The sequence below is a fragment of the Anarhichas minor genome, unplaced genomic scaffold, assembly GCF_050575085.1.
Source record: "Anarhichas minor isolate MPS153535 unplaced genomic scaffold, ASM5057508v1 ptg000058l, whole genome shotgun sequence".
Taxonomy (NCBI): domain Eukaryota; kingdom Metazoa; phylum Chordata; class Actinopteri; order Perciformes; family Anarhichadidae; genus Anarhichas; species Anarhichas minor.
Window position 1 is genome coordinate 3122501 of NW_027466504.1, and position 26416 is coordinate 3148916.

The following is a 26416-nucleotide window of genomic DNA, read 5'->3' on the forward strand; positions in this document are numbered from 1 at the left end:
ACAACTCTTGTCACTCTGAAGAGATTAAAGAAGTGATCAACCTAAAGGTAATGCTGTGAAATCAACGATAGGTTCAAGACCCATCTTGTTTGACAAAAAGAGATTGGCACAGCTGAAGCGTGATGGGCAAATATAACATTGTTGCTACCATGTCTTCAATGCTTTGCTTTGACATGTTTGCTCAATGCTGTTTATTGCCCTCTGTGGATTGTCTTTGTTGTCTTGCCTTGAAAGCCAGGCATCGTGGGTTCGAGTCCCACATTGGCTGACGGACAGCAGAGTGGCGCAGCGGAAGCGTGCTGGGCCCATAACCCAGAGGTCGATGGATAGAAACCATCCTCTGCTAACTGTGTTTTAACGTCTCTTCCACTGCATTCAAACTGACAAAGTCTTCGATTAAAGCAACAACTCTTGTCACTCTGAAGAGATTAAAGAAGTGAAATCAACTGTAGGTTCAACACCCATCTTGTTTGATAAACAGAGATTGGCACAGCTGAAGCGTGATGGGCAAATATAACATTGTTGCTACCATATCTTCAATGCTTTGCTTTGACGTGTTTGCTCAATGCTGTTTATTGCCCTCTGTGGCTTGTCTTTGTTGTCTTGCCTTGAAAGCCAGGCATCGTGGGTTCGAGTCCCACATTGGCTGAAGGACAGCAGAGTGGCGCAGCGGAAGCGTGCTGGGCCCATAACCCAGAGGTCGATGGATGGAAACCATCCTCTGCTAACTGTGTTTTAACATCTCTTACACTGCATTCAAACTGACAAAGTCTTGTATTAAACCAACAACTGCTCGCTTGACAATAGTTTCAACAAATCATTCATTTTATGTCAGCCTACACTGCAGATGTCGGGAACAACAGTCAGTGCTGCATACAAATACTTCTGAGCTCCATAACATTGTTTTTGCTTTGCTTCGCGACGACAACTTCTGAGCACTTTAGCATTGTGCGATACATCAATGCATTTGCTTGTGAGCACTAGAGCATAGTTTTTGCTTTGCGACATCAATGTATTGTTTTCATGTTACCTATACTCTCAGTGCATACAAAGACTTCTGAGTCCGTTATGTGTTGATGAAAAGCAGAGTAGCAGAGCGGAATATCATTCATTGTATGTCAATCCACATGTTGGGAACAACAGTCCGTGATGGAAACAGGGACTCTCTGACTCCACAAACGGAGCCCCAGTGGCCTAATGGATAAGACACTGGCCTTCTAAGCCAGGGATTGTGGGTTCAAGTCCCGTCTGGGGTGATTTAAAGCAGAGTGGCGCAGCAGAAGTGTGCTGGGAAGTGTGCTGGGCCCGTAACCCAGAGGTCGATGGATGGAAACCATCCTCTGCTAACTGTGTTTTAAGTCTCTTCCACTGCATTCAAACTGACAAAGTCTTCGATTAAAGCAACAACTCTTGTCACTCTGAAGAGATTAAAGAAGTGATCAACCTAAAGGTAATGCTGTGAAATCAACGATAGGTTCAAGACCCATCTTGTTTGACAAAAAGAGATTGGCACAGCTGAAGCGTGATGGGCAAATATAACATTGTTGCTACCATATCTTCAATGCTTTGCTTTGACATGTTTGCTCAATGCTGTTTATTGCCCTCTGTGGATTGTCTTTGTTGTCTTGCCTTGAAAGCCAGGCATCGTGGGTTCGAGTCCCACATTGGCCGACGGACAGCAGAGTGGCGCAGCGGAAGCGTGCTGGGCCCATAACCCAGAGGTCGATGGATGGAAACCATCCTCTGCTAACTGTGTTTTAACATCTCTTACACTGCATTCAAACTGACAAAGTCTTGGATTAAACCAACAACTGCTCGCTTGACAATAGTTTCAACAAATCATTCATTGTATGTCAGCCTACACTGCAGATGTCGGGAACAACAGTCAGTGCTGCATACAAATACTTCTGAGCTCCATAACATTGTTTTTGCTTTGCTTCGCGACGACAACTTCTGAGCACTTTAGCATTGTGCGATACATCAATGCATTTGCTTGTGAGCACTAGAGCATAGTTTTTGCTTTGCGACATCAATGTATTGTTTTCATGTTACCCATACTCTCAGTGCATACAAAGACTTCTGAGTCCGTTATGTGGTGATGAAAAGCAGAGTAGCAGAGCGGAATATCATTCATTGTATGTCAATCCACATGTTGGGAACAACAGTCCGTGATGCAAACAGGGACTCTCTGACTCCACAAACGGAGGCCCAGTGGCCTAATGGATAAGGCACTGGCCTCCTAAGCCAGGGATTGTGGGTTCAAGTCCAATCAGGGGTGATTTAAAGCAGAGTGGCGCAGCAGAAGCGTGCTGGGCCCATAACCCAGAGGTCGACGGATCGAAACCATCCTCTGCTAACTGTGTTTTAACGTCTCTTCCACTGCATTCAAACTGACACAGTCTTCAATTAAAGCAAAACTCTAGTCACTCTGAAGGGATTAAAGAAGTGATCCACCCAAAGGTAATGATGTGAAATCAATTATGGGTTCAAGACCCATCTTGGGTGATAAAAAGAGATTGGCACAGCTGAAGCGTGATGGGTAAATATTACATTGTTGCTACCATATCTTCAATGCTTTGCTTTTACGTGTCTGCTCAATGATGGGTTCAAGTCCCATCTGGGGTGATTTAAAGCAGATTGGCGCAGCGGAAGCGTGCTGGGCCCATAACCCAGAGGTCGATGGACCTTCCGTGATGCAAACAGGGACTCTCTGACTCCACAAATGGAGCCCCAGTGGCCTAATGGATAAGGCACTTGTGGGTTCAAGTCCCATCTGGCCCCGTTCCTCGTACGTGGCTAACTTAGTTAGCCACGTACTTTTCAGGATACTTTTCAGGATAAGATGACGTAGATCAGGCTTTTCGGTTCCACGAAGCAAGTTCGGCAAAATCAACATGGCAGCACATCCATAAGCTTGAACCTGCTCCGGGGCAGGCTCAGTGAGGGTAGCTGGATAAGCTGGTCACTCCCCTGGAAGAAATGGCAGCTCCTGTCATATACGGTAGTCTAATGCGCTTGCGCATATACTGGGGGTTATACGAGAGTTCCAGAAATGCATGTAAAGTGAGACACACGGTGATCCATAAAACCAGCTGAGCAAACTAAGAAGCCTCTATTACATTAATGTACAGCTCCCTTCCTCAGAGATCCCACTGATGAAGGAAGGGAGAGAGTTCTTCCACATCGCCAAGATCCGTTATCGCATCATGATGACTTCCTATACGAGCGCTATCCATTCTGCCGACAAGGAATCATTTATTTACAGACCTTCTGGAGCCATACATTGAACACCACACGCTGCAGCCGAGCATTGACTGTCTCACAGACTGGATGCAGCCTTGCGCTTTTTTGCGAGTGGTACATTTTTGTACAGTGTCGGCGATGCGGAGAACATCGGGAAAGCCGCTGCATGCCGTGCTGTTCATAAAGTTTATTTGGCGCTTAATAAACTTATGGATGTGTTCAATACATTACCATGGCACATATTGACTCACCATTCTGAATAATGTGTTTGTGCTTATAGTGTTTACTTGCTCCCATGTCCTCTTGATGGGTGCGTTGCATACATGGGGGTTAAAAGCACTTAATTATATGACAGTGTTATTAGTACACCAGCATGTACCAGCGCTGCTGGTGGCCAAAGATATATTACGTCCTTTAGGCTCCACAGCGCAACTAGCAGCCAAAGATATATAGCGGCCAAAGATATATTACGTCCATTTAGGCTCCACAGCGCAACTAGCGGCTACAGATATATTACATCCTTTAGGCTCCACAGCGCAACTAGTGGCCAACAATATATTACGTCCTTTAGACTCCACAGCGCAACTAGTGGCCAAAGATATATTACATCCTTTAGGCTCCACAGCGCTGCTGGTGGCCAAAGATATGTTACATCCTTTAGGCTCCACAGTGCAACTAGTGGCCAAAGATATATTACATCCTTTAGGCTCCACAGCGCAACTAGAGGCCAAAGATATATTACATCCTTTAGGCTCCACAGCACAACTAGTGGCCAAAGATATATTACATCCTTTAGGCTTCACAGCGCAACTAGTGCCCAAAGATATATTACGTCCTTTAGGCTCCACAGCACAACTAGTAGCCAAAGATATATTACGTCTTTTAGGCTCCACAGCACTGCTGGTTGCCAAATATATATTACGTCTGTCGTGGTTTAGGACTACCATTGAAAATAAATGGAATCGATGTGTCCTTGAGCAAGACACACAACCCCAAAATTGCTGATAGAATGTGAATTGTAAGTCACTTTGGATAAAAGCGTCTGCTAAATAACTGTAATGTAATGTTTATTTAAAGTCTGTCCTCCTGGTTCTCTGCTTCTTGTCTCCTGCTCCTCTGACGAAACCAGCTCTCCACCAATCACAGATCCTCGGGGGTGGACTCTAGTGGTGCCTTCAGGTGCTGTAGGAAATGTCTCATATTAACGTTTTTATTTTGTGGAATAAAAAAATTCCCTTTACAAATCAAACACACTAAAGTGACATGTTTGAAACAATATGAAACAAAATACGTTTTTACATGAAATATCAATAGAATAACATTAAAAATCAAGTTACATGAGATCAAATTAAAATGTGAATGAACTCTGTTATTGATTACTTACATCACTTATGTTTTATGTCTAATCTTTTTTTCTGTAATCTGAACACTGATCTTTGATATTTTTATCTTCTTCTACTACTTTTTATTTTTGTTCTTTTCTTTTCAAAGCATCAAATGTAAAACATGTCACATGTGAAAAGTCACTCATATATTCACATGTGAACTGTAAGATAATACATGTACAAAAACATATATTTAAATAGTTTAAATGTAAACTACTTCAAACCACTTTAAAATAAACTCTTTCCAGTGGAGAGGCTCATGAGATGCGGTTGAAAGCTCTCGTGAAGGTAATTTAAAGGACTTTGATTAAAGATTTATTTAGATGTGATGATGTAAAATATCACATTTATCTATAACCATAATATCAACACTTAAAGTTATTTTTAATTTGGTTTTCTCAAATAAATGTGTTTTCATAATAATGAAAAAGCTCTTTAAACAACATCAACACATTAAAAGTGTCATGAAGTTTGTGTTTTTATTGTTAGAAGAAGAAAAGACTCACGGACACTTTGAGGTTAACATAAGGAGACTTTTTTATTTCACTTCATATATTGCTAATAACACATCTATGTTCATTTAGAGATAAGAGAGGGTTGTAATATAGTGAGAGTTGCTCTCTCCGGGGACAAGGAATACATGATGTTCTGTTTATTCACATAAGATCCACTACCTTCAAGAATGAGAGGAAGCTTGTTGAAGTTACATCACTCTGTTCAGAGTATTGTTTCATCAACCTCTAGCATACTGGAAAGAGAACACTACAAACACCACCCTTAGGATAAACTCCTACCCACATTCTCCTAACTAACATCACCTGTGTGTGATCCTGTACACACTGAACTATCTGGTCAGCAGAGAGAACGTTTCTCTAGCAGGAGGAGACTCTCCCTCCTACAGAGAACACAGAGACACTGAGGAACCAGACCTGAACCAGAACCCAGGATAAAGAGGTTCAGTGAATGTGGTGTTGAAGGTGTGGAGGTGGATCAGTGTGTCAGAGGAGACTCTGTAGAAGGACAGAGAGCCAGCAGGACAGTCCACATACACTGCTACTCTACAGGAGGAGGAGGAGGTGATGGATGTTACTGTCTTATTGTGACAGACAGAGTAACCATCATCATAGCACTCCAGACACCAGGACTGATCATTCCTTCCAAACAAACAGTCTTTACTGTCTCCTCTCCTTCTGATTCCCCTGTAACTTATTGATATATCAACTCCTCCTCTCCACTCGACCTCCCAGTAACAGCGACCAGTCAGACTAGTTCTACACAGCAGCTGAGGACACCCATTAAACCTGTCTGGATGATCAGGATATGACTGATCCTCCTCCACACATGTCACCTTCCTGTTGTTGTCAGACAGTTTGAGGTTTCTGTGTACTGTGTTTGTGTCGAGTGTGAGTTCACAGGAATCTGATGGAGAGAACAAGACACGATACAGCTGCAGTTATTAATCTATCATCTGTTTGATGATGACATCAGAGATGTGAATGAGTGATGTCACAGTTTGAAGATGCTTTGTTTTCATGAATCAAATTCAAAGCACACTTACACTTCCTCAGACCTGGTCTGAACCATCGGACTCCAGCAGGCTCCACCCTGAAAGGATGAGGGGGATCAGAGCAGCATGGAAACATGGACATTACATTGCTCTCACACACACAGCTTTGTTATTCATGTTCACATGGAGCACTTATTATTCATCAGCTCATATTCTTTTACTTCACTGGAGCTTCTTCTGATTGGCCCATGACGACAGCTCATTATGTTCACTTATTCATGATACATTATTATCAGTATTATATTGACAATCATCATCCATTTCAGACTCAGTTTCCCCTACCAGTCAGTCAGTATAAATCAAATGTTTAAACCTGCATCAATTGATTTCTTTGTCCGTTTGTGGTTCAGTAAAAACAAGCTGTAAACACATCTGACATATTATCAGTTTATAAAGTAGTTGTGTCTAACATGATATCAACCAGCTGCTTCCACATCCAGCAGTTACACATCAACATGATGATTCATCGGGAGTCTTTGTGTTTGAGTCACCTGATGAAGGGAAGTCCAATATTCTCTCTCTTTTAGCTCTGTTTTTGGTCTCCACCACCTCCTGAGGGAAACATCTGTCTCTTTAGCTGCTAAATGCTCCACTATGTTCACCAGCTAGTCTCTAACTGAGTCTGTCTGCTGTTTGCTGCTGAGCAGGTAGTGAACAGTGGCTTCATCACAGCTAGTTGGATGAAAACAGCTGCGGCTGGAAACACAGACTGAACCAAACAGGAAATGTGCTGCAGAACTAAAACTAGGAGCTAAAAGAGGCTAAAAAGCTCTGTAGAGCTGCAGAGATGGAGACAGTTCTCTGTGGGTCCATCACCACCACACGACTCTTCACCATTATACAGAGTCAGCTGATCTGTTGTCAATATAGAAGTATTGATTGTTGGATGTTTTGGTCCTGACAAGCGACCTCTTGTGTTTGTGTAATAATGACTGTTGTCTCTCAGAAGTAAAGGAGAAAGTAGCCTGAAATCACTACAGCGTCACAAACCCTCTGATGGAGGAGGTCGGGGGGGGATGGTTGGATGTACAATGTGTCTGACTTTGACACTGCTGTTCACATCCCGTCTCCTAGCAGCAGTTAACGCTGGTTTCTATTATCTGTAATCTGGGGGTGAAAATATTACAGTTCAAGTCCATCTGCAGCCACAGAGCACTGCCTGTGTCCCCCTAGAACTTTGGTCCAGTCCTAAATAAACCTCTTTGGGCTCTGACACACCATGTCCACAATCAGCTGTTGGTTCTTCACCGAGCGTCTGTGGCCGACTGTCACCTGTAGTTTCAACAAGTCGACTCTTATCAGCCAGGGAACTGGCTCTCAGTGCAAAACAAACCAAAACCAGGTTAAGCTAAACTCCTTTAAAACAGCAAAACATTCCTATTGTGATGATTTATCAAGACGGTTTAAACAGATTGTTTCTTTGTCTGTCTTTTCACAATAATGTCTGGACTAAAGGGCAACACACACTGATGGCAGACGACGAACCATCAAAACAACCAACTATTGTTTGATATGAGGCCACAAACCTGCAGCGTGACGACGTTGGCGCATGTCAACCCAACATGATGCCGTCAACATGTCAGGATACACCACTGTATTTTCTAATGTTGAAACAAGACAACGCTCCAGACTAATGTTGAAACAAGACAACGCTCCAGAAAAACAACAATTTCATCACCTTCCCTCCCTGTTTTTGCTCTTCCTGGCTACTGTTCCCTGACTACTTCTGTCTGTATTGATGGTCTGATGTGGGACACAAATAGTTTGATGAGTCTCTGGTAGTTTGAGGTCAGCTTGGTGTGTCAGGGTCTTATTAACCAGGCTGACAGTGTGACAGAGAAAAAGTCTCCAGCTCTACCTCCTCTATCAGAGTGATTGTCTGTTGCTGCAGCAGGCCTCTTCATACCTGAGAGTTTCCAGTCTCCAGTGTGGATCATCCAGTCCAGCAGACAGCAGCTTCACTCCTGAGTCTCCTGGATGATTGTAGCTCAGGTCCAGCTCTCTCAGATGGGAGGGGTTGGAGCTCAGAGCTGAGGCCAGAGAAGAACAGCCTTCCTCTGTGATCAGACAGCCTGACAGCCTGCAAACACAAAACAACTCACATGTCTCATAATCTGAGGGAACTGTGAGGGCTGGAGGGTTACTGCAGTACTGAGGTTACAAATTTACCCATAGATGTAAATAAGGACACCAAGAGGACATTAATTGAATCCTGACCTGAGAGTTTCCAGTTCACAGTGTGGACTCTCCAGTCCAGCAGACAACAGCTTCACTCCTGAATCCTGCAGGTTGTTGTTACTCAGGTCCAGCTCTCTCAGACTAGAGGACTGTGAGCTGATAACTGAGGACAGAGCTTCACAGCTTCTCTCTGAGAGGTCACAGTCACTCAGCCTGAAGAGACAATGATGAAGAAAAAATTAAAAATAAGTAGAAAAGATAACAGCGTATAAAAGTTATGATATATGAATCTAACTATCTCTGTACTTACAGAGCTTTGTTGGAGGCTTTGACCACTGGCAGCAGCCTCAGAAGAGCCTCCTCTGAAGCAGAGTATTTCTTCAGGTCAAACACGTCCAGATCTTTTCCTGATGATAGTAAGATGAAGACCAGAGCTGACCACTGAGCTGGAGACAGTTCATCTGTGGAGAGACGTCCTGAACTCAGGGACTGTTGAATCTCCTCCACTAGAGAACCATCATTCAGTTCATTCAGACAGTGGAACAGATTGATGCTTTTCTCTGGAGACACATTCTCACTGATCTTCTCCTTGATGAACTGGACTGTTCTCTGATTGGTCTGTGAGCTACTTCTTGCTTGTGTCAGCAGACCTCGTAGGAGAGTCTGATTGGTCTCCAGTGAAAGACCCAAGAGGAAGCAGAGGAACAAGTCCAGGTGTCCATTCGGACTCTGTAAGGCCTTGTCCACAGCACTCTGGTAGAGACGTTTGAGTTTAGGTTTGTCTCTAAAGACTTTAGACAACCGGGAGGATGTTTGTAGCAGATTGACTCCAGAGTTGATGAAGGTCAGATGGACATGAAGAGCAGCCAGAAACTCCTGAACACTCAGATGGACGAAGCAGAACACCTTGTCCTGGTACAGTCCTCTCTCCTCTCTAAAGATCTGTGTGAACACTCCTGAGTACACTGAGGCTGCTCTGATATCGATGTCACACTCTGTCAGGTCGGATTCATAGAAGATCAGGTTGCCTTTCTGCAGCTGATCAAAAGCCAGTTTTCCCAGAGACTCAGTCATCTTCCTGCTCTCTGGACTCCAGTGTGGATCTGTCTCAGCTCCTCCATCATACTTGACCTTCTTCACTTTTGACTGAACCACCAGGAAGTGGATGTACATCTCAGTCAGGGTCTTGGGCAGCTCTCCTTCCTCTCTGGTCTTCAACACATCCTCCAGAACTGTAGCAGTGATCCAGCAGAAGACTGGGATGTGGCACATGATGTGGAGGCTTCGTGAGGTCTTGATGTGGGAGATTATCCTGCTGGCCTGCTCTTCATCTCTGAATCTCTTCCTGAAGTACTCCTCCTTCTGTGGGTCAGTGAACCCTCTGACCTCTGTCACCATGTCAACACACTCAGGAGGGATCTGATTGGCTGCTGCAGGTCGTGTGGTTATCCAGAGGCGAGCAGAGGGAAGCAGTTTCCCCCTGAAGAGGTTTGTCAGCAGCACATCCACTGAGGTGGACTCTGTAACATCAGTCAAGATCTCATTGTTGTAGAAGTCCAGAGGAAGTCGACACTCATCCAGACCGTCAAAGATGAACAGAACCAGGAACTCTTCAAACCTGCAGATTCCTGCTTCTTTGGTTTCACTGAAGAAGTGATGAACAAGTTCCACCAAGCTGTACTGTTTCTCTTTCAGCACATTCAGCTCTCTGAAAGTGAATGGAAATGTGAACTGTATGTCCTGGTTGGCTTTGTCTTCAGCCCAGTCCAGAGTGAACTTCTGTGTTAAAACTGTTTTCCCAATGCCAGCCACTCCCTTTGTCATCACTGTTCTGATTGGTTCCTCTCTTCCAGGCGAGGCTTTAAAGATGTCTTCTTGTCTGATGGTTGTTTCTGGTCTGTGTTGTTTCCTGGATGCTTTTTCAATGTGTCTGACCTCATGTTCATCATTGACCTCCGCGGTCCCTCCCTCTGTGATGTAGAGCTCTGTGTAGATCTGATTCAGAAGGGTTGGGTTTCCTGCTTTAGCGATCCCCTCAAACACACACTGGAACTTCTTCTTCAGGTTAGATTTGAGTTCACGCTGACAAACTGCAGCAAGAAGTCCTGAATGAACACACAACAAAGAAGATCAATGAGTCAAAGAATAGATTTCAACATGTAATTTCCTTAAGGAATGACTCTATGAATATATGTTGGTCCATCTCTTGAGATATTAGTAAACGTCCCATTTATCCAGCATGTTAAATCTTTAGAGAAATCCTCCTACTGCTCTGAAGACAGTCAGCCAGCTGCTCCTGCTTCATTCTCCTCAGGAAGTGCAGTGTGATCTTCACAAATGCCTCTCTGCTGCTCATCCTCTGCTCTTCATCCTCACCATCCAGCACCTCGTCATCCTCCCTCTGACTCTCTAAGCATTCTGGGTAATCTGAACTCACAACCTTCTGGATCTTCTTCAGCTCATTCTTCACAAAAGTGACGATGTTCTCCTCCAGCAGCTGGAACAGAATATTCTATGAATGACACAAACTAAAACCATGGAACCAAACATCAGATCCATGTTGGACAGACTGACAATCCACTGGTCTACAAAGTGCAGCATGGAGATGATTGTGAACAGAATAGATGTAAATGTAGTTGTACATGTACAGACCATAAATATGGAGTCCAGGTGTGTTTGATGCTGCTGGGCAGACTGACTTCTGGGAACCTCTGAGCTCTCCTGGTCCTCTCTGTGGAGGAATCATGAAGAATCAGCTCACATTGTGTCTGTCCCATTAACACAAATACAACAATTAGTTAAAGATGTTGTGTTCTGTCAAGATTGATCATCATGAAAACCAGATGCAAAAGACTGTAAATGATGGATGACCAAATTTGTATCTGTGTAACAGCTGTAGCAGTGAGTCATCTGTTTCATCTGTTTTAAGAACTTACTCTGGGTCATAAGAACGGCGTCCATCTTTGAAGTTAATCAGACGACCATTAGACTGATCACTCTTCATGGACACACAGCTGGGTACAGGAGACTTTTCTCTCTGCTGCTGTGAACTGATAGAAGCACTGACATTTACTGAACGTACAAGATTTCTCTTTCTGCTTTCACTGGTTTTATTGGACAGTTAAAGTTATGTTATTACCATTTAAACAAGTCTTTAATGGTAATGAAGACACAGCTTCTTTATGGTGACTTGTTGTTTTCTTATTCGAGCAACTAGTCATTACAAAGAGACACAATAACTAAAACTACTAGAGTCACATATTGTAGCGGTTTGACTTGGAGCCGGGGAGCCAGTCAGAGTAATGATCTGACAAAGATCATGGTTTTTAGTTCGGTACCAGTCAACTCAAGGATCAAAGTCTTTGGTTACATGACCTCTGGAATAACAACCTCTAACAACCAGATATCTCAAAGGCACAAGCAGACAACAGAAACAAAGTTCTAATGGCTTCTAATTGATCTGAATCATTTAGACAGTGCTCAGAGAAACGTTACGAATTCTTTATATCATGGCGTTAATTTGAAAACTCAGCAGTAACATTCCTATAGCTGACTTGTAGATGTGTGTGACACAGGGCCAGGCATGCTTAAAGGCACTGATCTCCACAAACTGATGTGATACATTGAATTTTGTAATTTTATACCAATGTCAGACAATACCGTTGACCTGTGTTGGGACTTCACCATGTGGTTGGAACAAAGGAAATAAGCCTACATGGGAGTTCAACAGCCTGATTTGGGTAAAAAAAAAAATCACACCAAGCCCCACCAGACATTAAATCTCACCTATGTGTGAGATTTGATCCAAACCCAACACTGGGGTATAATTGGACAAGGGCTATAGGCACCACAGGGGATCCCTGTGATACGGCCATGACGTCACTGAGACTATCAACATCAGTGCCATGACGTCATTGAGACTATCAACATCAGTGCTACCTACAGCTCTGAGCCGTCCCGTCCGAGTCGATTTGGATGAAAGGAGGTAGAAACAGCGTTGCTTTTAAAGAAAAACCCTCGGTGATTGTCTTAACTTTGCTGGATGAACAATAGACTGTTTCGGGATTCCGAAGAAGAAAACGGATAACTTGCCCCGTACTCCGCCAACTTTATCCTGCAGAAGGAAGATTCACTGATTCTTCAGAGGAAGAGAAGGATAACTTCTACGGCACGCTCTCTTCCCATTCCAGTTGCGGTGAGGATTTTCCTTGTATTGAATGCCTCATTCTTCTTCTCCTTATTGTTTAAACACGCACACGTGTAAGAACTTACTCTGGGTCATAAGAACGGCGTCCATCTTTGAAGTTAATCATACGACCATTAGACCGATCACTCTTAATGGACACACAGCTGGGTACAGGAGACTTTTCTCTCTGCTGCTGTGAACTGATAGAAACACTGACATTACATCATCATCATCATTCAATCCTGAAGAATCAGCTCACATTGTGTCTGTCCACACAGAGACCAACGCAAGGTAAAGGTCCATGAAGTGATATGTGGATGTGGATCAGATGAGTCCCTGTAGTGGTAAAGGTTTACAAGTCCTGCTGATCCCACTGAGAATCAACAGCTCAGTCTTTCAGCTCACTGTTTTCTTCACCAGTCAGTTTGGTTTAGTCCCAACAGCTCTCACCAAGCCCTCCATGTAGCTCTCCCTCCCTCACTGTACACTACTGAAGTGCCCTGGAGCAAGGCACCCAGAACATCCAGCTGCTCCAGCTTCTCCAGTGGAGCGTCTCAGTGTCAGACTGGTTGTACTGGGCAGCTCCCAGTGTGAATGTGTTTCAATGAAGAAGAGTGTTGGTGCTCAGAGAACTTCATCTGAGTCAGTAAAGGTTTAAAACCTGGAGATCTTCACTGGAGATCTTCATCACCATCATCATCATCAGTTTGAAATCCTCACCTTTGATCAACAGAGTGGCTTCCATCTTTGAAGACTGCAGGAAGATCCATAGACCGGTCACTCTTCATGGACACACAGCTGGGTTCAGGTTGTTCCAGCTTCCTCCTGATAAGAAACACCAGATACATTCTGCACTGAAGTGATTTAATAAACCTACTGTAGGCTACTCAGTGTATTTGTATCCTGGTAGTTTTAGGAGATATTTAGTATGAAATCAATGTTTAATTTAGAAATGTTTCAATGTTGAAGCTGTATTCAGTGCAGCAAAGGCAGGAAATGATGCAGTGAGGTGACCATGATGGTTGAAGAGTAATGCTGTCCAATCAGGATGAAGAGAGAAATCATGTGGTGTAAAAGAGTTTTACCTGAGTGTCCTTCTGACTTCATCATCATCATCGTCACTTTGTTTTCATCATCAGTTTGGAAACCTCACCTTTGATCAGCAGAGTGGCGTCCATCTTTGAAGACTACAGGAAGATCCATAGACCGGTCACTCTTCTTGGACACACAGCTGGGTTCAGGTTTAGGTCCAGGTTTAGGTTTAGGGCCAGGTTTAGGTTTAAGTTTCAGTTTAGGTCCAGGTCCAGGTCGAGGTTCAGGTTCAGGTCCAGGACAGTCTGGTCCCTGATGGATCCTGGTCACATGTGTAGAAACAGAGTCAGTGAATGAAAGACTTTGAGTCATGGACAGTTAGAGATGGTCATCTCACCTCTGAGCTTTGGTGTGGCTGGTTTTAGAGGGAGGGACTCCCTCCTCTCTGTCCTCACACTGATTCATAGCAGAGTCCACACCTTCACACAAAAACATTATTTCTCTTCATCATGACAAACACACACAGCTCATTCACCTCAATACTAAATACACTCATGGGACAGTTTCCATGTTGTTGTCACTTTGAGCTGCAGAGTAATCTCTAAGAAATGACGTTCATAATGCTCTTTAGTCTGTTGGCTTGTTTGACGACTAGAGGAAGACACTTCATGTGGCTTTTTATTGACCTGTCTTTGGGGAAGACGTCACTTTTCACTTCTATTTGACCGACTTTGAAAAGCTCTTCAACGTTTGAAATGTTCCTCTGTTTCCAAGTCTACTACATCCAGTCAGAGCATGAAGCAGCTAGTCCAATAATCCAAAATCAGTCATGTGACCTTGTTAGCTGCTGCTGAATTCACATCACTTTGTACCTTCATGTGTAGAGGAACCAGTGAGAGCAGAGCTGAAAGCATCAGTCCAATCATTGATCAGCACATCAGCACTCATTCCTCCTCTACATCATCTCTCCTGTATCAGCTGCTTCTCTCTGTTTCCTATCAGTGTCAGATGAATCCCTTTGGCTTCTTGTTGCTCACACTAAAGACTGAAGTGAACAAACCTTTTGTTCATTGTGACTTCAGTTGTTTTTACAGTGAAAACTCAAAGCACACGAGGAAACATTCTTTCTCTGCTGCTCAGCTCCTCTTTAACTCAGAAAAGTCTGAAGAGAAAATTTAAATAGAAAAGTGTCTCAGACAGTTGAGTTAAGAAAAGGTCGACTAACCTGTTGATTAATGTGCACACTTTGAAAAATAAATATTTATAGAATGGTAAAAATTCTGACAGCAGAGGTTCTCATCATAACAGAAAAATTAAATATATTCTACTGCAATAACATACCATTAAATACAGATATTAGCTGTAAATATACTCTGTAACATTACAGCAAAACTCTAGTACAAGTACATTTAGTTATTATTAGAAGACATGCAAAAGGTTTTAGAGAATACTGCATAAATACTACATATTGAATTTAACTATTTCATAGAATTATTCGTTTTATCTCCAACATCTGTCTGTTAAAGTTTAGATTTCTGGAGATGAATGAAACTTTACTTTAACTTCTTTTAAACCACGTTAACATGTCAAAAGATGTCATTTTAAATGCTCATCCTATAAATTTACAGTGTTTTACAAGTTAAATATTGTTCATCAACCTCCAACAAATGGAGCTGAGCTGTTTCTCCTCATGATCTCCCTTCAGAGTCCAGAAGTCAGTAGAACTTGGAACAGTAAAATGACATGTAAGTGTCCTCATAGAAAACACTGTGGTCACTATGGGAACATGTGGAAGCTTTCATTTGATGGATTGTTCACTTCACCATTTGATCAGTTAATAAAAGGTCGACTACAATCTGGTGAACAATGAGAGAAAAAGTGAACAAAGAAAACACAAACACATTCAAACACTATCAAAAATGGAGTAAATGTGTTGAAAAGCAGATGAAGAAATGAACATGAAGCTTTGTGGACTTATTAAAGGATTGAAAGCAGCAGGTGAGAGCAAACAGAGAGTCTCTCAGGTGTGTTTCAGTGCAGGAACAAAGGCCCAGGTGAGCTCTCTGGTCCCTGCTGGGTCCTATTGCTCCACATCAGTAACAGTCCGGAGAGACCCCAGATCAGACTGAACTCCTCTTCTTCATCACAGTGTCATCATTCAAAGCAACACTTCATCTGGACTTCAACATTCAAACTAATAGCAGCTTCTCTCTGCCTGCTCACACAGGCAGCCATCTTGTTTCCCAGCTGACACTTGTGTTTGAAAGCAGCTTTAAACAATCACACGTTCACAATAATCAACCACGTCATTTCAACCAATCACAGCTCCACTTACTGAAATTTTAGCCTGAACTTCATCCGTGTGCAGCTCTCTTCTGTCCTCAGCAGGTATGTGTAGAAAAGGAGCTTCGTGCTTCACTTCAACTTCAATTTCCATCAGACGAAGTGAAGTGACGCAGCTTGTTATGCTTCATCAGAGAGAGGGTGTGTCCTGTCACCATCAAAGTATGCAGTCTGACTGGTTGGACTGAGTCTCAGTCTGAGCTGCGTTCACAGGATCAAATGTCATTGTAAACAGAAACCTCCTCACAGCTCAAACAAGAGTCTTTCAGAATCAAACTCAGCATCTGTGGAAAAATCATTTCAACTTGTAAAAGAGTTGCTTTGACAACAGACTGGATTCTGTTGTTTAGACCAGATAGTTAGAGGATCCATGCACGCCCCTCTTTGTCACCTTGTCTTCTTGTATATGTAGACTAGTAGGGAACAGATGATCAAGCAGAAACCTTTGCAGCAAATGTTGTGTAGAGTTTATCTTGAATAAATACATTCACTAGGACAACAGAGTCTGACCTGAGAGTGTTTTTATTCTTCACTCCACTTTGTGGATCTGGTTGAACCACGTAGTATCAGTCTTAAGCTGCATTCTGAATCATTTACTTTTTCTTTTTACTTTTAGGACATACTGCAGCTTCCTTACAAAGTACATACTGATGCATGCAGTCTACATTCAACTGGGACATACTGCTTCCTCATTACATGGCACCTTGAACTTTGACCTTCTTGCTCATACATCTGTTGTGCAAAGGATTGTGGGTCAGAATAGCCAGGAAAGCCTGCTGGCTTGCATACTGCAACCGAATGTAGAACACAAACTCTAATTACTGCAGCAACACCTCCGAGGTGGATACAATATGACCACTGTCAAAAACAACCTGCAGGAAAGACAAGATATCCTCAAGAGAGCAGGAAGGAGGAGCGAGGCCCTTCATCTTGCATCAGTCCACAAACAAGACAAGTAATCCCTCTAACAGGACGAGACATGTGTATTCTGATACGTGTAGACAACAGGAGCCGGGAGACCCAGGTCGCTCAGTCTCACCTCTTAAACCTCCAGACCATGAGGTGCTGACCCAGAATGGACCGCTCTTCTTGATGCAGAGTCGTGGGCAGGTCCGGTAACGAATCTGCCACCGCTAGTGATGCAAGGTGCAGGAACCACTAGGTGCCCGGACTCTCCAGAGCTACCAGTAACATGTAGCATGCTGTAACATGCTTTGAACCCTGTTGAAGAGTCCACTCCTAAAGGGGGACACTGGGTGTTTTCTCTATTAGTGAATAAGAGAGAAAAGGTGATGATCTGTCCACATCAGAACAGACACTGCTGCCCTGTGTAGGGCCGGGGATCAGACAATCTCCTGTCTGTTGAGGTTCACCTCCACAGTGGTGTTGTCCCACCTCAACATGACGTGTTTCCCCCTCAGTTGTGGAGTGAAATGGTTCAGCACCTTCTCGACAGCAACAAGCTCCAGCAGGTTGATGTGAAGGGAGGAGTCCAGCCATGTGCCTCCACCCTGGCTTCTTGATGGTCCCGCCCTGCAGGGTGCTTTACAACAAAACATTAACAAGGAATCCATTTAAGTTAACCATGACTAAAGGACAAGTTAGGACAGGTCTACTATTATAATATAGTATATATTTATATATACTATTGTAGGGGACAACCGAATTCATGGGGCCCCTTTAAGGAAAGGGGCGTAACCCTGGTGACAGGGGGGGTTAAAGGGTGGCAGGAAGTGAAGGTGAAAACATGTTTTGTATGGATGGAAATAAACGGCCACAAGGTGCAGCCAAAGGGAATACTCGCCTCGTTGTTTCTTTCCACGCTCCTACATTGGTGACCCTGACACTCCTGGACGTTTCCAGAAGAAAAGATGACGACGCACGCAGTTTCGCTGAAACTGCCGGAGTTTTGGGAGACACAAGCAGCGGTGTGGTTTGCTCAAACTGAGGCGCAGTTCGCCCTCAGAGACATTACAGCGGACGCGACAAGATATTATTATGTCGTGGCGGCTCTCGGCAGTTCGACAGCAGGCAGAGTGGTGAGCATTCTTGAAAATCCTCCAGAGAGGGACAAGTACGATACCTTGAAAGACCGGCTGCTGAACATTTTCGGGCTTTCGGACTCTGAGCGGGCTCGCCGGTTGCTTGCTCTGAATGGCCTCGGCGACAGCAAGCCGTCGGAGCTAATGGACAGAATGTTAGCTCTGCTAGGTAAACACGAGCCGGAGTTCCTGTTTACTGAACTTTTTCTGCAGCAGCTCCCGCTGCAGGTGAGGGCCGCTTTGGCCAACACCAGGATTACCGATTGTCGGGAGTTGGCCGAGGAGGCCGATAAGTTTTTTCTGGCTGGCCAACAAAGCTACACAGCTGCGTTGAGGCCGGCCCAAGCAATGGCGTGGCCGGGGGAGACAACGATCGTCGCCGCAGCAGCAGCAGCAGCAGCAGCAAGCCAACGGCAGGGATCTACCGGTCTGTGCTATTACCACGCGAGGTTTGGGCCGCGGGCTACAAAGTGCCGTCCACCATGCAGTTTCGGCAGGACGGGAAATGCCAGGGCCGGCGCTCAGTGACTGCCGTGAGCGTCGGGTGGGAAGGCAGGCTGCTGTTCATCCGGGACGACGTTTCCGGGCGGCGCTTTCTCTGCGACACGGGGGCGCAGAGGAGCGTTGTGCCTGCATCGCGGGTGGACATGCTGACAAATGGGCAGGGCCCCCCTCTGGAAGCCGCGAACGGTACTCCCATACGCACTTTTGGGACACGGTGCCTGGAGCTGTGTTTTATGGGGCAGCGTTTCAGCTGGGACTTTGTTACTGCCAAAATTGCCATTCCCCTGCTTGGCGCGGATTTCCTATGCGCTTATGGACTATTGGTGGACGTCAAGGGCCGCCGCCTGATAAATGCTGTGACTTTTTGTTCTTACCCATGTACATTAAGTGGAGCGGGCTCTACCAGGTTGACTAGCATGCTTGCAGCGGCGGATGAGTTTCTGCGTCTGCTGGCCGAGTTCCCAGACCTCTCGCAGCCCACCTTCTCCTCCTCCACTGTCAAGCATGGGGTGGAGCATCACATCTCTACCACCGGCCCACCGGTACACGCCCGGGCCCGGCGCCTAGATCCGGCAAAGCTCACCATCGCCAAGACAGAGTTTGAAAACATGGAGCGCCTGGGCATCATTCGCCGCTCCGACAGTCCATGGGCTTCACCCCTGCACATGGCCCCGAAGCCTGGGGGCGGGTGGCGCCCGTGTGGAGATTATCGCCGGCTCAACGAGGCAACAATCCCGGACCGCTATCCGGTTCCACATATTCAAGACTTTTCTACCCACTTGTCAGATAGCGTGGTGTTTTCGAAAGTGGACCTGGTACGAGGTTACCATCAAGTGCCCGTTCACCCGCTGGACATTCCCAAGACTGCGCTGATCACTCCGTTCGGCCTGTTTGAGTTCTTGAGGATGCCGTTTGGCCTAAAAAACGCAGCGCAGACATTCCAGCGTCTAATGGACACGGTGCTGAGGGACCTGCCTTTCCTGTTCGTCTACCTGGATGACATCCTGGTGGCCAGTTCGTCAAGAGCGGAGCATAGGTCTCACCTCCGGACTCTATTTGAGCGACTCAGCCAGCACGGGTTGATCATCAACCCAGCTAAGTGCCAGTTCGGGTTGACCACCATTGACTTTCTGGGTCACCGCATCACAAAGGACGGGGCGGTTCCCCTTCCGGCAAAGGTGGAGGCAGTGACTAACTTTACACGCCCACTCACGGTGAGGGCCCTGCAGGAGTTTTTAGGCATGGTGAACTTTTACCATCGCTTTATTCCCCGAGCAGCGCAAGTGATGCGGCCACTGTACGAAGCCCTGAAAGGCAAGGCCATCAAGCAGGCTGTGGACTGGACTGAAGAGAGGGAACTTGCGTTTGTTGATGCGAAAACGGCTCTGGCAAACGCAACAATGCTGGCACACCCGTCACCTAAGGCTCCGATTGCCATCACCACGGACGCTTCGGACTACGCGGTGGGCGCGGTGCACGAGCAGTGGGTGAAAGGGGCGTGGCAACCGCTGGCTTTCTTCAGTCGACAGTTGCGGCCTAATGAGCGGAAATACAGCACTTTCGATCGGGAGCTCCTCGGCCTCTTTCTGGCCATTCGGCATTTCCGGTTCCTGCTGGAGGCTCGGCCGTTCACTGCGTTTGTGGATCACAAACCACTGACATTTGCCATGAGTAAGAGTGTCGAACCATGGTCTGCACGCCAGCAGCGCCAGCTCTCCTTCATATCAGAGTTTACCACGGATCTACAGCATGTAGCGGGCAAGGAAAACCTGGTCGCAGACTGTCTCTCCAGGGCTGTCACCGGGGCTGTCCAGTTAGGATTGGACTATAACAAGATGGCAGAGGATCAAGTTACAGACCCGGGCGTCCAGGAGTTGAGGACGGCGGTTACCGGACTGCGGTTGGAGGACGTCCCGTTTGGCGAAACTGGCGTTACGCTCCTGTGTGACGTCTCCACAGGCCAGCCACGGCCGGTTGTTCCCGACGAATGGAGACAACAGGTTTTCAAGGCTATTCATGGACTGTCACACCCTGGCAAGAGGGCGTCTCAGAAGTTGGTCTCAGCAAAGTTCGTCTGGCACGGGCTGAAAAAGGATATACGGAAGTGGGCCGGGACTTGTGTGGTGTGCCAGCGCTCCAAGGTGCACCGTCACATAAAAACCCCTTTAGCACAGTTCTCGGTTCCAGAAAGGAGGTTCGATCATGTGAATGTGGACTTGGTAGGACCTTTGCCCCAATCCCGTGGTTTCACACATCTCCTCACGATGGTAGACCGAACCACTCGTTGGCCAGAAGCTGTCCCATTGTCATCAACAACGGCAGATGAGGTGGCTCGGGCGTTTATTCAGGCTTGGGTCGCCAGGTTCGGAGCCCCAGCTGACGTTTCCTCGGACCGAGGCCCACAGTTTACATCAGAACTTTGGAATACAGTTGCAGAAAGCCTAGGGGTGAAGCTCCATCGCACTACCGCCTACCACCCGCAGGCTAATGGGTTATGCGAGCGGTTCCACCGGTCGATGAAAGCTGCTCTCCGGGCCAGCCTCAAAGACAACAGTTGGGTGGACAGGCTTCCGTGGGTCATGTTGGGGCTTAGGACAGCCCCCAAAGACGATCTGCAAGCTTCATCGGCTGAACTGGTTTATGGACAGCCACTGCGGGTCCCGGGGGAGTTCATCCCCAAAGTCACAGACCCTTGGTCTGCAACCCAGCAGCGGGAAACGCTCCTGGAAAAAGCCAGGCTGTTCAAACCAGTGCCCACGTCGCAGCACGGCCTTCCGCAGTCATACATCCCGTCCAGCCTCAAGTCAGCGGAGTATGTGTTCATTCGCCAGGACGGCCACCGTGGACCCTTTCAACCCCCCTACGTTGGGCCGTTTCGGGTGCTGGAGACCGGAGACAAAACCTGCAAGGTCGACATGGGCGGCAAGCTGGAGTACGTAGCGGTTGACCGCCTTAAACCAGCACATCTAGACCTGGACCAACCGGTACGGGTGGCTGAGCCCCCACGGCGGGGGCGGCCTCGTGCCCTCCCACCGCAGCACGACAGGACCCGGAGGCAGCCTTCAACGGTGGTCCTGCTTCCGGCCCCAGAGACACGGAGTCGGGCTGGTCGGTTGATCCGGGCCCCGACACATTAATGGTTGGGACTAATCTCGGGAGTTGGTGAATTCTGGGGGGAGGCATGTAGGGGACAACCGAATTCATGGGGCCCCTTTAAGGAAAGGGGCGTAACCCTGGTGACAGGGGGGGTTAAAGGGTGGCAGGAAGTGAAGGTGAAAACATGTTTTGTATGGATGGAAATAAACGGCCACAAGGTGCAGCCAAAGGGAATACTCGCCTCGTTGTTTCTTTCCACGCTCCTACACTATATTACAATAGTAATCACAAATACAGAACACATCATTGAAACAGATATTTGTCACAAATTGTGTTTCAGTGGTACATTTCAGATTACATTTTCCTGAGTAGAAATCTTAAGCTTCAAAGTTCAATACATTGAAGTAAAAATATATTTTATATATAATATAAACAAAATAGAAAAAAAAATTGAGATGGAAAATTTTGTTTTCATTTCATTGGAGCCTGGGTGAAGCCTCCCCCCCTATATGGGAACACATTTCCATAATACTAATGAAGCTGATATTAAAGTGTTTTTAATGAGACAGACACTCTGCTTTATAAAACCAGTCATCAGCTCAAACATGCTGCGTTGGTAAAGTGTCAGTTCGTAAGGTTTCACACAATCTATACTCAGAACAATCAGAACTCAGAACAATATTCTCAGCTTTGGTCACTAGAGGGCAGCAGAGGTCTTTCCTCACAAAATCATTCAGAAGATTTCAACAAACTTGGCCCAGTTAGATTCAAACATTCTGACATTTGTCACTACATATTCTCCATCAGCTGTGAAATCAGTCAGAGTGAACAAAACTAACTTTATTAATGATATAGGAGGAACTTCTTTTTACAATATGGTGGATTATGAGACAATCGGCCCCTAAAATACCTCAGCAGCTCTCCTTCATAGGAGCAAGACACACACTTTATACTTGTTTAGCCTCTTTTTGTTCTTTTATCTCTTTGTAGTCATTTTGAGTCTCTTTGTAGTTGTTTTGAGTCTCTTTGTAGTTGTTTTGTCCAACTTTCACTGGTTCAGGCAGACTTGAATCAAAAAGCCTGACAATGAGACAGTTGAAGGAAAGCTCAGTTACTTATCAGGTCGGGCGAGATCAAAACCAGGAGATCAGTCACTCAGGATACCAAATCTGAAAAGGTTCAGGAAAATCCAGACAAGCAGGGTCAGAACAGGCAGATCAGATAACACGGACTAGGAAAGACTGGAGAGTTTGGCAGAAACATACAAGTCAATCTGACAAGGACCGAGTGAAAGTAGACTTGTAACAATACTGAGGGACTAATGAGAGGATGAGCTGCAGGTGAGGAGACAGTCGGGGAAGACCAGAGGTCTCATTTATGAACCAGAGTGTAGTACCCACACTGAATGCTTGTTTACGTTGAAATGAGGAAATACACATACGCCAAAAAATATTCAGATTCATAAAACCTTGTGTACTCCTGTTAGTGAGCTACTTCCTGTTTTAAATCTCAAATCAAGCTGTAAATGTGAGCAGCTGGTTCAGCTTCACATCCCTCCCTCTACACGCCCACATTCAACCATAAATGGTGAAAGCAAAGCACCTTATGAATGTTGATGTATAGAAATGAGCTGCTGATCAATGAGTCTTTACAGTGAATCACGGACCAAGAGACCAAGAAAAGGAGTTTGAAATGAAGGTTCTTGTGGGTGAGGTGATCCCTGAACACTAGTTCCCTCCTTTCTTCTACTCATGTCGTCCTAACAGTTCCAGAGCTTCCATCGTGCAGCATTACACATAACGAGTGTCACTGTAGTATTTACATGTTTACAGGAATCACACTGATGCTTCCACAATGATGGAGACAATCAGTGGATCCACCACCCTGGATATCATTTAACAAAGGAAGTATGAGAGGTGAACACTATTTATTACTTTATTGAAGTTCTCTCATGGTGAACTTGTCCTGCATTATGATTATGACTCATAATGAAGATATGGAGACTGTTACTGGCTTCATGTCCACACTTTGTTAATTTACACAATCCTTATGTGCAGGTGATGAAGATGAAGGTGAGGTGACTGGAGTGTGTGACAGTCACAGTGGTGACTCCAGTGAGCTCTGATAGTTCATCAGAGAACTTTATTTAGTCTGTGTACAGTATGCTGTCTCTGTCACTATGTAATAAACCATCAATGAATTCTTAAAGATGTGTTCACTGCAACGACTTCACTCACAAACACTATATGAAAACTAAGATTATACTTGGTGATTTATGTACAGTGTTAGAAGATTATTAATAACTATTGACACTGTGTTCTGCAGTTCTTTGACATTATTTAACTTCATCTTACAAAGATGATCATTTCCTCTGAAGAGGAGAATGCTCTCACCAAAGAGTCTCTGTCGCCTGGAGGATGAAGTGTTCCTTTAATATATATATTAGACTTTTCCTAGCACTGCAGTACACTGTAGTACTTTCCCTCATACTGCACTACACTGTAGTACTTTCCCTCGTACTGCAGTACACTGTAGTACTTTTCTTCATACTGCAGTACACTGTAGTACTTTCCCTCGTACTGCAGTACACTGTAGTACTCCTGAAGTAAAGAGTTGTCATTGCCTCATCCTGTTGCTGTTGCTTCACACTCACAGCGTCAATCAGCTGTTGTCAGTCACGTGTCTCACAACACAAACAGGAAGTGACCTCACCTGCAGCAGGTAGAAATGTTTTATTATTGAATCTCTGCTAGTTTATTTAAAGTCTATCCTCCTGCTTCTCTGCTTCTTGTTTCCTGCTCCTCTGACGACACCAGCTCTCCACCAATCACAGCTCCTCGGTAGCGGGCTCTTGTGGTGCCTTCAGGTGCTGTAGGAAATGTCTCATATTAACGTTTTTATTTTGTGGAATAAAAAAATCCCCTTTACAACTTTACAAATCAAACACACTAAAGTGACAACATGTTTGAAACAATATGAAACAAAATACGTTTTTACATGAAATATCAATAGAATAACATTAAAAGTCAAGTTACATGAGATCAAGTTAAAATGTGAATGAACTCTGTTATTGATTACTTACATCACTTTTATATGTTTTAAGTCTATAATCTATTTTTCTGTAATCTGAACACTGATCTTTGATATTTGTATCTTCTTCTTGTGAACTACTTTTTATTTTTGTTCTTTTCTTTTGAAAGCATCACATTTAAAACATGTCACATGTGAAAAGTCACTCATATATTCACATGGAACTGTAAGACAACACATGTACAAACACATATATTTAAATAGTTTAAATGTAAACTACTTCAAACCACTTTAAAATAAACTCTTTCCAGTGAAGAAGCTCATGAGATGCGGTTGAAAGCAATAACCAAACCCTCTCCTGCCAGATCCCAACAAAGCTTTATAATGTTATTTTTTACTGTTAAAAAAAAGTTTGCTGTTTTTTTGTAATTTTTAGGAGCCATTTCTAACACTGCAGGCCATCCTGTATCATATGACCATAGATTAGATAGATAGATAGATAGATAGATACTGCATACATTTTGGCATTCATCTCCTTGTATAAATTCTGCTATTTTGCATGTTTAGGAGCAGAATTGTAGAAAAATACCAGAAGGCAATTAGTGTGTTTGACATTTTTTTCTGCAAGTAGGTATTTTCATTTGTTAAATTTTGTAATTTCTATTGTCTATTGCAGGGGTATTCAATTAAAATTCCAAAAGGTCCAGATTGAGAAAATGTCCTCGGGCAAAGGTCCGGAACATTACAATAATATCTAACTTGCGCTATTTTGTGATATATATATATATATATATATATATTACAGTCATTTAGCAGACGCTTTTATCCATAGCGACTTATAATTCAGAGTCTATCACATTTCTATATATATATATTCAAGAAGCCTAGTAGTAACAATGTCTCTGTGTAGTCAACAACTGTCAAATCAAATAAAGAAAGTACACATCAATTATATTTTAACAATTATTATTCTCACTTTTCAAATGGATGGATTATAAATAATACATATCAATACATAAATAAATGTTCTTCTCATTTCAAGTAAAATAAGAGCTGGATTAAAGAATAACTGACATAACAGAAAGATTTTCAAAAATGTGCACCTTAAAATAAAGTAATTCATTTTAGACAAATTAATTTCACTGAATTGTCCTGCAGCTTTAAATTCAGTTCATTCAGGTGTGAAGTGATGTAAATAAAAAAGCCACAATATTATATTTTTGTAATTTAAAAAGAGAAATGTTTCTGCATGGACTTTATGTGTGGTTATAACACTTGTTTCAGCTCTATTATCTCTGTTTACATCATTGTTGGTCAGTGAATTCATGTGTTATGATTCTGATCATATTGGACTCTTGGGTTTATTTTCTGTCTTCATTTAGATGTGAGTGGGTACGTTTGCTCAAAAGAGTTGTGCTTTGTCTCGTAGTGTCGCTTCATTTACTGCTTTAAATAATCGTCACGGTCTCTAAACATATGAGACACACTGGTTATAAACTGTCCGTGTGAAGAATTAACCTATAAGAGTCTGTTCATTCATGGTTAAAGACTCTGGTCTCTCTGAACACTGTTCTCTCTTTGGAGAACGTCATGTGAACTAACTTCTCTGACTCACGTATTATTCTCCTGCTCTTCCTTCTCTTTCCTCGTCTCTCCCCCGGTGTGTGTACATCTCACTCGGGAAACTTGTCAGAATACCCATATTTGATTGGCTGAGCTGCATCACGTGATGTGATTTATAACGCATTGGGGTACATCCCAAGTCTCTTAATTGCATCCCCGTTTCCCTCACTTGCGTCCTTTCCTTGCG

General features: G+C 44.3%; 1 protein-coding gene, 1 long non-coding RNA gene and 1 other non-coding gene across 3 annotated transcripts in view; 1 reads left to right on the forward strand and 2 right to left on the reverse strand.

Moving 5' to 3' along the window:
• The first annotated feature begins 1183 nt into the window (after positions 1–1183).
• Positions 1184–1256, forward strand: trnar-ucu (transfer RNA arginine (anticodon UCU)). The gene has a single exon. It is a non-coding gene; the product is annotated as a tRNA-Arg (tRNA).
• Positions 1257–5303: 4047 nt separating this feature from the next.
• Positions 5304–11377, reverse strand: LOC142933131 (protein NLRC3-like). The gene is made up of 8 exons (XM_076077279.1): positions 11310–11377; positions 11026–11104; positions 10642–10870; positions 8684–10478; positions 8413–8586; positions 8102–8275; positions 6187–6233; positions 5304–6047 (listed from the first exon to the last, which is right to left on the reverse strand). The coding sequence occupies exons 1-8, from the start codon at positions 11375–11377 to the stop codon at positions 5524–5526; spliced, it is 3090 nt and encodes a 1029-aa protein (XP_075933394.1). The 3' UTR covers positions 5304–5523.
• A 2498-nt stretch (positions 11378–13875) lies between these two features.
• The window catches only part of LOC142932981 (uncharacterized), a 285143-nt gene continuing 272602 nt past the window's right edge, over positions 13876–26416 (reverse strand). The window contains exons 2-3 of the long non-coding RNA XR_012947544.1: positions 13989–14070; positions 13876–13913 (exon numbers count right to left, since the gene is read on the reverse strand). This is a non-coding gene — a long non-coding RNA (uncharacterized LOC142932981). The remainder of the gene's footprint in view (positions 13914–13988; positions 14071–26416) is intronic.

What these genes read in the sequence shown, in the direction of transcription:
- LOC142933131 (XM_076077279.1), bottom strand. Translation starts at nt 11,377, where the DNA reads ATGAAGAGTGATCAGTCTAATGGTCGTCTGATTAACTTCAAAGATGGA. An exon ending in CGCCGTTCTTATGACCCAGA is followed by an intron (nt 11,105 to 11,309) that starts GTAAGTTCTTAA and finishes ATTCCTCCACAG; the next exon opens with AGAGGACCAGGAGAGCTCAG. An exon ending in CAGACCAGGTCTGAGGAAGT is followed by an intron (nt 6,048 to 6,186) that starts GTAAGTGTGCTT and finishes TCTCTCCATCAG; the next exon opens with ATTCCTGTGAACTCACACTC.